The following is a 12,506-nucleotide window of genomic DNA, read 5'->3' as shown; positions in this document are numbered from 1 at the left end:
ATTATTGTTATAGAAGATCGGATAAACGTGTTAATAATCTGCATAGGAGTTAGCCGTCATATAGGGTCTATCATTACCCTTTGAGGGTACTTGAACTACATATCGAACAGCGCAGACCGGGACACTGTCTTATACAAGTGACTATAGAAGGTAGTGGCACGAGATTTAGGGAATATATGGGATATTGAGTGACATTTCAAACTTTACCGACTTCCTATGCATTACTTGTAACGATCTAACATTTGGTTAAACTTACGAACTCGACAGAGAGGATTTGCCGCTGTTTTTTAAGAATTCTTTGACGTTCAATCACCCTTTCTCTATACAAAGATCGGGTGAAGATATTTCACATCTTGGATTATTGTGGCCTACCTTGACCAATGACTCCATATATTTAAATCTCACGACACTATATAAAAGCCCTGACGAAGTTCCACCAGAACGAAACGCGTTGGCTGATGCTGAGGTTTTATAAAAAAAAGATTCTGAACAATAAAGTATTTCTGAAGATTTCTGGAGACCGATTGAACTTTATTTACCCTTTTGTGCACCGTCCTCTTTGGATATACAGTAGGAAAGGTATTGGAATAGTAAATCATACTATTCCTAAGGTTAGAGTGCCATCCAGCGCAAGTCGTTGTAATGACTTGCGTTGTAATACCCGCGATGTAAAGGCATTGCTATGCAATGCCTGAGTGGTAATGGATGTTTCCCCACCAGCACATGCCACAAACTCCACACCCAGCAACTACTACTAATGCCACATACAGAGTCACTGCCTTGCACACCGGCAGCGCGTCTTGCAGCACTAATGCCACAAGCTCCACACCCAGCAACTACTACCAATGCCACATATGGAGTCAGTGCCTAGCACACCGGCAGCGCCTCTTGCGGCACCCATGCCACCAGCTCCACACCCAGCAACTACAACCAATGACTCTTACAGAATCAGTGTCTTGCACATGGGCAGGGCCTCTCGCGGCACCCATGCCACCCGCTCGACACCCAGCAACTACTACCAATGCCTCATACAGAGTCAGTGCCTTGCACACTAGCAGTGCCTCTCGCGGCACCCATGCCACCAGCTCCGCACCCAGCAACTACTACCAATGCCTCATCCAGAGTCTGTGCCTTGCACACCGGCAGCACCTCTTGCGGCATACATGCCACCAGCTCCACACCCAGCAACTACTACTAATGCCTCATCCAGAGTCTGTGCCTTGCACACCGGTAGCGCCACTTGCGGCACCCATGCCACCAGCTCCACACCCAGCAACTACTTCTAATGCCTCATCCAGAGTCTGTGCCTTGCACACCGGCAGTGCCTCTTGCGGCACCAAACCACAAGCTCCACACCCAGCAACTACTACCAATTCCTCATCCAGAGTCAGTGCCTTGCACACCGGCAGCACCAATTGCGGCACCCATACCACAAGCTCCGCACCCAGCAACTACTACCAATGCCTCATCCAGAGTCACTGCCTTGCACACCGGCATCGCCTCTTGTGGCACCCATGCCACCAGCTCCACACCCAGCAACTAATACCAATGGCTCATCCAGAGTCTGTGCCTTGCACACCGGCAGCACCTCTTGCGGCACCCATGCCACCAGCTCCACACCCAGCAGCTACTACTAATGCTTCATCCAGAGTCTGTGTCTTGCACACCGGCAGCGCCACTTGCGGCACCCATGCCACAAGCTCCACACTCAGCAACTACTACCAATGCCTCGTCCAGAGTCTGTTCCTTGCACACCGGCAGCTCCTCTTGCGGCACCCATGCCACCAGCTCCACACCCAGCAACTAATACCAATGGCTCATCCAGAGTCTATGCCTTGCACACCGGCAGCACCTCTTGCGGCATACATGCCACCAGCTCCACACCCAGCAACTACTACTAATGCCTCATCCAGAGTCTGTGCCTTGCACACCGGCAGTGCCTCTTGCGGCACCAAACCACAAGCTCCACACCCAGCAACTACTACCAATGCCTCATCCAGAGTCAGTGCCTTGCACACCGGCAGCGCCACTTGCGGCACCCATACCACAAGCTCTGCACCCAGCAACTACTACCAATGCCTCATCCAGAGTCACTGCCTTGCACACTGGCATCGCCTCTTGTGGCACCCATGCCACCAGCTCCACACCCAGCAACTAATACCAATGGCTCATCCAGAGTCTGTGCCTTGCACACCAGCAGCACCTCTTGCGGCACCCATGCCACCACCTCCACACCCAGCAGCTACTACTAATGCTTCATCCAGAGTCTGTGCCTTGCACACCGGTAGCGCCACTTGCGGCACCCATGCCACCTGCTCCACACCCAGCAACTACTTCTAATGCCTCATCCAGAGTATGTGCCTTGCACACCGGCAGTGCCTCTTGCGGCACCAAACCACAAGCTCCACACCTAGCAACTAATACCAATGCCTCATCCAGAGTCAGTGCCTTGCACACCGGCAGCGCCACTTGCGGCACCCAAGCCACAAGCTTCACACCCAGCAACTACTACTAATGCCTCATCCAGAGTCTGTGCCTTGCACACAGGCAGTGCCTCTTGCGGCACCCATACCACAAGCTCTGCACCCAGCAACTACTACCAATGCCTCATCCAGAGTCACTGCCTTGCACACCGGCAGTGCCTCTCGCGATACCCATGCCACAAGCTCCGCACCCAGCAACTAATACCGATGCCTCATCCAGAGTCAGTGCCTTGCACACCGGCAGCACCACTTGCGGCACCCATGCCACAAGCTCCACACTCAGCAACTACTATTCAATGCCTCTTCCAGAGTCAGTGGCTTGCACACCGGCAGCTCCTCTTGCGGCACCCATGCCACAAGCTCTGCACCCAGCAACTACTACCAATGCCTCATCCAGAGTCACTGCCTTGCACACCGGCAGTGCCTCTCGCGATACCCATACCACAAGCTCCGCACCCAGCAACTACTACCAATGCCTCATCCAGAGTCACTGCCTTGCACACTGGCATCGCCTCTTGTGGCACCCATGCCACCAGCTCCGAACCCAGCAACTACTACCAATGCCTCATACAGAGTCAGTGCCTTGTACACCGGCAGTGCCTCTCGCGATACCCATGCCACAAGCTCCGCACCCAGCAACTACTACCAATGCTTCATACAGAGTCAGTGCCCTGCACACCGCCAGCGCTTCTCGCGGCACCCATGCCTCTTTGCAGAGCCAACTCTCACCTGTTGTTGAGCAGCATCAGGAGCTCGCCAGCATGGTACAGGTCATTCTTGGTCAGCTGGCTGAAGCGGAACTCATTAAGGTTGCAGAAGGTAACTGCAGGGAAAGTCATGCGCGGCGCCATAACCTCATCCAGCTTGGTTACGTGCGGATACTGGAAGTAGTACTGGATACGCTCAGTACAGACAAAGAGCAGCAGTGCCAGGGAGCCCAGGAAGCAGAGCACCCAGATAAACCTCTTGAACGAGAGTCGCTCATAGGAAAAAATGTGTGCCAGGCCATGGAGCGTGGAGCCGCTGGCGAAGGCCTGGAGGCTCATGGGCGCCTCGGTGTCCACTTCTGGCTCTTCTACTTTCAGGTCCATCATGTCACCCTCCGGACCCAAGACTGAGTAATCTGTGGAGAGGAAGAAGAGGGTGGGTGGGTAAAGAAAACAAATATGACTTTCAAAAATCATCTGGTGCTATTGTGGTACCAAAACCTAGTGTGGTTGCCAACTGACAGACTATAATCCAAATCACACAGTTTATGTCTCAGATAGTGGTGCAGGAGTAGTTCTTCATAGTTTCCGATCATGAAAACTTAAAATAATTTTGCAAAATATAGTGCCCTATTTTAACCTCAACTACATTTCTAGCAAATACAAGGGCGCCGCCTCTGAAGCATAGAGCAAATACCCACCAAAGGGGGTATGCCCATCAAAATCCATTACAGGTCCTGAGAGATCAACAATAAATATATTGTCTCAAAATAAAGTGACCTGTGCAATTGTAACTTATCGAATAATAAAACAGGTCGTTTCAACAGCATTAACTTATAATATACTATTTCAGTTTAAAGTGACCTGAGCAATTATACCTTGTGTTGATAATTCACACACACACCTTCTGGTCAGACTATATAAAAGGACCAAAGTAGACATTAACCACGTGCAATAAATTTCAGATAAAATAGCCCATATCTTTTCAGCTCAATTCGCTAAGTGAACTGGGGAGGAAAACAATAGGACCACTAAAAATGGGAAAAACGAATAAAAATAGGCATTAAAATTATCTTGCGGTGGGATGATCATACAGTTGCATGATTAGCTCTGGGCAGAGTACTGCATCCATCCTACTCATTGGAGAAAAAAACGCCCCCCCCCCCCCAACATTAGAAGAATTCCCTCCATCGCAACATTCAAAAAGGAAGCAGAATCGTTTTATATGAGGAAATGTCTCCCCTAAATCCTTACAGCTGAACGTCTGTCTATTAACCTGTCATGTTTGTTTCAATGTTCACACAAGCTGCTCATTAACCATTTATGGACTTGTATATACGTTTTCTTGTGGTTTTATGGTTTAAGAGGCTTTTGCCTAGATGCATCAAGGGTTTTTGCATTCGCAAACGGTGCGAATCGCAAAATTCGGCCGTTTGCGAATGCAAATCCCGTTTTTGGGATGCATCAAGCATTTTGGTATTTTCGCAATTTTAGAAATCGCAATTTTGTTGCGATTTCTAAAATTGCGATTGCATTTAAGAAATCGCAATTTTTCGATTTCTTAAATGCAATGCATGATTACTTTAGAATTGCGAATTCGCAATTTGGAAGGGGTAAATTAGCATGAAGTTGAACTTCATGCTAATTTATAGAACACTTCCAAACATGCACTAGTTGCATATTTGAAAGTTTTAATTTACACACACACATGTCCTTGGGTCATGTGTGTGTGTAAATTGCACTTACAGTTCAATTTCAGGGGTGCAGGGAGGGGTTTTTTGAACCCCCCCTGCACCCTTGAAATTGCATTCACATTTTGCGAATCGCAATTTGAAATTTGAAAAATGTGAATGCCTTCCCATTGATTCCCATGGGCCTTTTGGCCCATAGGAATCAATGGGAAGGGTTTTCCTTAATTGCGATTCGCAAATTGTGAATCGCAATTAAGGAAAATTACCGAATCGCAAAATAATTTGCGATTTTTTGATGCATAGCATTTTGCGATTTCTTAATTGCGATTCCTTAATTTTCGCAATTAAGAAATCGCAAAATGTTACAATGATGCATCTAGGGGTTTATGTTAATCTATCTGTTTACTATTATAAATGTTTATATGCTTTCCTGAAGTGTAAATGTCGTAAACCAGTAATGTCTTGTAATATATAAGTTTCGGATTGTTGAAATGCACCTGTAAAGAGCTCTGACACCTTACGTAGGGTCATGTACGCGCTATAGAAAACACTAAATAAATAAACATACCTTACATTAAAACTTTAAAAACAAAATGGCAATAGCAGCCTACTGTAGGCTTTCTCTATATAAGGTGGCCCAAGCTAGTGCAGCGTAGAACAGTTAATAAGCTAAGAAGGTGGACTAATACATTCACAGTCCCCACATCAATTATTGACTATTTTAGAATACACGTAGAAGGCCTAATCCATACAGCCATCAGATATTTAGCCATACCAAAAGCCACTACTCTACTTGTATCAGTCCCAAGTATTGCGTATGCTTCTAAGTGTCACCTCGTGCCAGTGTTCCTGCAAAGGGGACAAACCACTTTGCCTGAAGATTGTGATAATAAGGTAAAAAAAAATAGGATATGAATCAGTGTTTCAGGCCCCACTAGACATGCTGGACACATGTCGTCTGGTGAATCCTTCACTTGCCATTTGCTACAGACCTTTTTAGTGGTTAAGGTTCTATATCAAAATTTTAAATACATTTTCTGTGCCAGGGCAGGGGCAATTTTAACAATGGTTGTTTCATACAGTACACATGGCTTAATATCTATAAATGCTAATGAAAGCAATCATTTTCACCGTGTCCCAGTTCCCATGGCTACCAACTCCCAGTAGGTTTCTTTTACCCTAGCTCTAGGAACCAAGCACATCATCGGGGGTGAGGTCTATAGTTTGCCAACCCCAATTTCCATAAAAGTGCCTTAATGGATCTTAACCAAGAGATTTTTGAAACGCTTGGAGGTACCATAAGATCTCTTAGGCCCACCCGATAAGGTTCAAGAGCCTGGGTAGATCACAACCAATGCCAAAAAGTTAAGAGTCTACATTACATTTTTTGGGAAATCCACCTTTGGGCCAAGTTCAAATAAACAGGAGTAAGAGGAGTACACATAGGAAGATTCAATAGAGATCTAATAAACCTATGCTCGACTGTTAACAAGCTGTTCGTACATCCCCACAGTTCTACCCCATACAAAACCGCCCTCAAGGCCTTGGTGCTATAAATCTCTAAAGCTAGGGCAATTCTTCTAGACGAATGGATCTTGGCTATACCTGCAATCTTCTGGATTAATGGCACGTGTGTCTTTTCAAGTTGTGGGGCACCCAATTCAGGTTGAGGCTACGTCTTACACTTAAGTAGTCAAAGGTTGACACAAAATCAGTGGGTCTTTGCCCACTAGTATAGAGGGTTAATATGTCTTCTGCAAAGCACATCATGTAACATGCAGATGACAGATTTTTATTTTATGTGATGGGTAAGTGTGTTACTGCCTTTAACACAGAGATGCTTTTGTTACTTGCAGTTGATAAATAAATTGTAATCCTTCTAACATAGCACAGTAAGCTATGAAGGGCATGTGGCTGCTAGACCATGTAACCCTCACGGTCTTATACAACACATCCTGCACATTGATTTACACACATATGATTAATTGTCAATCTATAATGTGTATGTGTGATACAGGTAGTAGTGCTAAAGCTCTATAAAAGAAATAAAACAAAACAGTTTATTTAAATTGTAATTTGGCTAAATACTGGGAAAGACCAATACATCTGACATTCTTACAGCACATGCATATCGCTTATATACAGGGACTGAAGACAGTCAAATGCATGCCTTCTCTTAAGTACCTGTGAAGTGATTACAAGCTGGGAACCCTTGTTTCTTTCCCCTCCATGGCATCTAGTTTTGATAGCTCACAGACATGATACTCCAACAAGATGGCCTCTTAACTTTGGCTTTTGTTATGGATGAGCTGGAATCTGATAAGCCCCTCCCCTCCCTGCACGTTGCTGCTGGGCACAAAGTCACACAGACAACCTGAAAGCACTGCTGAAATTGTCCCGGTGTCTGAAAATGACACCAGGACAAGGGGCCCGATTCACAGAACTAACTTAAGACAAAATCCTAAACCTACAGACATAAGACAGACTTAAGACACGTCTCTCTTAAGGTTGTCTTAAGACAAACTTAAGACAAAATCCTAACTTCTGTGAATACCATAAGTAGTAAGTTTAGGATTTTGTCTTAAGTTAGTTTTGTGAATCGGGCCCAAGTTTAGCATATTTCTGTGGGACCCAACCACCCAAAATAGTGGGTAGACGCTGTCTACCCGCGTGTACCATCGGCTTATGCCCTGCAAACACTCACTTAGCATGGTAGATGGACTCCCATCCTGAAATAGATCAGGGAATGAGACAAAAGAATTCCATGGCTTGTCCAGTCTTTCCAGCCAGCACAAATTTGCTACGTTCAACCCATACTCAGGTGACTAGAATGCATTTTTGAGGTGCGGGGTGATTTTACTGTGACACTTTCAACCAAGGAATCACCACTCACGTATGATTTAATGTGATTGTTTCTTTGTAAATATTTCCAAACGCTGTTCTACATTTTCTAGCAGATGATAGCAAAGTCATTTGACAAAAGTGGGTTCTATAGCTTAAAGCAGTAAACACCATTTCCCGCATGTAACGTGCATAGGGAGCTTCAATAGAGAGTCTTTTAGCCCACTTGTAAATTATCTTGGCATTTACTGGCATACCCTACCTTCATTTCTTCACTTTGGTTTACCCTACTGTGGAAAATCCCTACCAGCCTTTCACTCCTAACATATTCAGTTGCTTATACCCTACACTCAGAAGAACACAGGCCACCCTCACTCTCCCAATGAGGGCCACCAGCATAGAACCTACTCAAGATTTTACGCTGAACAATAAACTTGCAATTAAAAGAAGCATTGGCAAAGACAAGGGCCTTGGCGCAATGGTTACTTTAAACATTTTTTTTTTTTACATTTTGTATTGTGAGCGTATGCCCACAAAAAGAAAAGACAAACCGCCACATAAATGTGACCACCATATGCTTGCCATCAAAATGTTAAGTTTAGAGAACGTTCACTGATGTGCTACTTAACCAGTGATTAAAAAACAAGTCTTTAAGTTGTACCATGCATTGTAACATTACTTTTTATGAAGACGGCAAGAAGTCATTACCCACGCAGGCACCGAAACCGCAAATAGCTACAAAGTCACAGTGTTGCTTAAACTCTTTATGAGAGCATGTTTGAAAGCAGAGATGAATTATTCATCATCTAACTAGGCATCTGAGTAACAAGCAACATATGTATCTGTTTTTAAAGAGAATGCACATAAATAAAAAAACACTTTAGAAGAGCTTTGTCACTGAAGAGAAAGGGGCTATTTTGAAGCGGATGTCAATAATTTGCACAATCTTTTCTAGACACTCAGAGGGAAATAAGTCAATGAGTAAAGTGGGCTGCCCCATGTTGTATGCTGTGGTGCTCAGAAGGAAAAAGGTGAATGACAATTCAACAGAGTAACTAGGGTGTGTGTGTGTGTGTGTGTGCGTGTGGGTGTGTGTATGTATGTGCACGCGCACGTGTGTGTTCATGTGTGTGTGTGTTTGCGTGTGTATGTGTCGGTGTGCATTATGTATGCGTTTTTTAGGAAACAGTAATGTGGTTAACAGAAAATGGCTTGGTGGATAGATTTTGTATTTTTACAAAAAGTATGTGGGTAGACATGGAACAGTAAACTGCCAACTCTCAACAAAACACCAGCCCCTAAAACACATAGATTTAAAGTTACTATACAGGGCAATTATAGGCTTGACTAGCCACTTTGTGAGGTTATATTTCAACAAACTGCTGAATGATATATTATTTTGTTATATCAAATGACATACTGTGCAGAGCAACGATTTAGAGGCAATGCCTTGTAACTGCTTGGCTTTTGCAGGGGCCTAGGTGACCAAAAGTTAATGCTTCAGTATCTGAGATGCATGCCCTGGACCATGGAAAGTGCTAGGAGCAAATCCACTGGATGTGGGTAAAGGGATAGATCAGGAAGAGGGGTAATCAGAGGTCAGTGGATGTCCTGGTTCCTTCTCTCCTCTGGCCAGAGGAACACACTGGAAGCGTTGCCATTGCTGCTAAACCAGAGCAGGGTATAACGCTGAGGGCACTGGAGTGCCAGTTTCCTGGTTCCACCAATAGGAAGAGGGCGGGTGAGCCTTTCCCTGGTGGGTATCATGGCACTGAGGCCTAGAGTGCATTGGGGCTATACTGCGATGAAGCGGTGGGTGTTGAGGGATGTGCAAGTGCATTCCATGCCCTGGTGCATGGTGGTCACCCCTACCCTGAGCTGAGGAGGTGTAGGGTGGTAAAAGCAAGGAAAACAATACTACTGCTGAGTCCTCAGACATTTCCACGTGTTCTTTCTTGGTGTTCATCCATGTGTTATCTTATACATCAGTTCCTGAAGAAAGACACCCAGCAACCACACTCCTACCTCAGGGGAGATACCACAAGCAGCAGCCTAGTATGCAGAGTCCTAATAAAGGACCCACAAAGACATGCAGAGGCCTTGCACTGAAGGAGCTCTCGCTCAAGGTTTCAAGCCTACATCAGTGGGCACTGACTTGCTGAGCACCTTCTTTGATCAGATTCTGTCCAATATTTGAAACAGAAGAAATCCTAGTTAATGATTTCAGTCATTCGGGATCATTTCCAAATGCTTACCCAGCTGCGTGTAGTCTGTGGTCGCACCCTTGAGTCTGGGATTGGCATAGAAGGTTGTTTGCATCCATCCAAGGATGCTCTTCAGACAATGACTGTTTAACATTTTTAACTGTTATTACATCAAAGCTTAATTATATATTTAGTCCTGTTGCTTTGTTTCAAGGCCCCATCTCTCTGGAACGCCCTCCCCCTGGACATAAGGTCGGCTTCGCTCTACACCCGTTTCAGATCCTTCCTCAAGACTCACCTGTTTCGCTCTGCGTACAATTAAAATCCTAATATCCTCCTCTCTTCCGGTCCCTCTCACCCCTCTTTGTCCCCACCCTGCTCCTGCCCTGCTCTCTTCCCTCTCACTGTTCAGTTAAGTGTCTTCTGTCCTCTTGCCTCAGCGCCAAGAAACTGTACAGTGTATGCTGCGCTTTATAAATGCCTTTCACATCACATCACATCACAGGTGTTACTCGGTATCTCCTGCTAATGTAATCACCTTGTAAGTATGCTACCTTTAGGCTCAACAACTCAACACTCTACTAAGGAAGTTATAAATATGTGTTTCTCATTCTGGGGAGCAGTGCTTTTGATTGAAGCCCTGGTGGCAGAAACACAGAGCTATGAGCCATCACAGGACCTCCACAGTTTCATTGGGTTCATGAGCTTCTGGTGGGTGGAAGCAAGAACACCATCTGTGACTTTTCATAGTGGGGTGGAAGGGTTTTAAAGGGAGCATCTGGCATTGCCACGCCCCTCCTCTTTCCACTGCAGCTCTGGGTCGCACTCTTCCCTCTGTCGCTCTCACTCGTTGTTGGTTTCCTGGATGTCAACAGTGCCACCTCCCGCCTCTTGCTGCAGATCAGCATGGAGGCAGATCTTGAGGAAGTGCTCCTCTCTGTCCAGCGTGCATGCTTGTGTCCTTGAAATGAGCTTTTTATATGATGGCTTGCTTGGTACCTGGAATGTGCACCCTGCTCCTGCTCATGACAGTTCCAAATATGAAATTAGAATTCTCTCATGCTAGGCAGACTTTCAGAGCAAATTTTAAGCTAAGCTCCTGTGCTAACTGAAGTGTGACTACCAGCAGCAGAGGCTGCCAATCCGACATGGTGGGCAGCGGAGGCAATGCAGGGAAAACGTCATTAAAAAATAGTTTACATACTTACCTTTCGCTGCCAGCCAGCGTGATCTTCTGCTCCCTTGCATTGCCGCGCCTCGCTGCTCTTGCCACTAACATCTCTAGGAGTATAGGGTCACAGACTCCTCACGCAATCCCAGTGCTTCTCTCATGCAAATACTCCCATCATGAGAAAAGCGCTGGGATTGGGAGGAGCGGGCCAGTTTCACGCTCCAGCAGGGACTGGGAGCCTGAACCCCTGAGCACTGCTGATGTCTCTGTGGAACAGCCTGGACAAATCAAAGTGCGCATGTCAGTTTGGCCGGCTGTGGACAAAGCCAGCATGTGCCCTCTCTGTGCCAGCCACCACTCCTCACTGCTTGACTCTGAGACTTGGACCACCCCTGACTCACAGACGGGTATGTGAAAAATAAAATGACAATAAAATAGATTTACTGTAATTTAATTTCTCAACTGTCTGCTGGCATTTCACATGTGGGGCGATGGCCCTCCACCATAGCGGAGGAGCGACCCCTGATGGCTACTGCCCATTTGAACCATTCTCTTTCCGAAAGTAGACTCAATACTGTACATCTAGGGTTACTCAAGTGTCATAGCATGCATCCCGAAGACCTGTATGAACATAAAGAGTCAGTAGTAGGTAGGAGCTGCCCATTCCCTCAACATCAGGAACCAAGCTATGTCTGGACACTTGCCTGACATTCTTGCCTCCCTGCAGCGGAGCTTGTGTGTGGCCCAGAAGTATTGCCAACAGGAGAGAGACGAGATTCCTGAGCCCCAGGACCACCTGCCTTGCATGGCCAAAAGACTGTGAGTGAGGACCCGCACAGATTTCCATGTACAAGCATATCCAGCAGGTCGGAACTATGATGAAGTGCATCTAGTAGTGATGGTTTGCTTCCTGGTGCAGGAAGAATGCAGGGTGTCCATTTTTCCTGGTAGCTAAAACATCATGGCCCTCAGGGTTAATTTGAAAGGTCCAGCAACAAAAAATTCCAAGGCTGACTATGTGGCCATGAACTTCAGAGATCCAGGTGGTGTTTGATTTTTAATGTCCTGCTTGTAGTTCTCTCCTAACTTACATGCACAAATTTGGACTCATCCTATAGGTTGTTTCTACCGCCCATATATTATAAATAGGGCTCCCGGTTTTATGGTATTTATTTTGTCTACATTTCCGTCTGTATTTATCCATATTTATTTTTTGCAAATTTTGTCTGTATTTATCCATTTCTATTTTGTGTTTTCTGTATAAATGAAGCTGCCATGGGTATTTTCCACATTTATTTGACTGATACATGTACATTTGCATTTAAATGTCCCAAAAGTTTTCAGCAGTATACAGTACAATAGCGTTATCTGAAAACACTTGCATTGCAGAATAGCACAAATAACCGTAG

At 45.6% G+C, this 12,506-nt stretch overlaps 1 protein-coding gene across 1 annotated transcript in view; it reads right to left on the bottom strand.

Annotated features, from left to right (window-relative positions):
- ASIC1 (acid sensing ion channel subunit 1) overlaps window positions 1–12,506 on the bottom strand; it is a 547,380-nt gene that overhangs the window by 513,896 nt on the left and 20,978 nt on the right. The window contains exon 2 of the mRNA XM_086959338.1: window positions 3,213–3,606. Coding sequence (XP_086815464.1) covers window positions 3,213–3,577 — 365 coding nt within the window. The 5' untranslated portion in view covers window positions 3,578–3,606. The remainder of the gene's footprint in view (window positions 1–3,212; window positions 3,607–12,506) is intronic.

The sequence above is a fragment of the Lissotriton vulgaris genome, chromosome 1_1 (assembly GCF_964263255.1).
Source record: "Lissotriton vulgaris chromosome 1_1, aLisVul1.2, whole genome shotgun sequence".
Lineage (NCBI taxonomy): Eukaryota > Metazoa > Chordata > Amphibia > Caudata > Salamandridae > Lissotriton > Lissotriton vulgaris.
The sequence above is the reverse complement of the archived record's forward strand: the minus strand, read 5'-3'. Positions and strand labels throughout refer to the sequence as shown.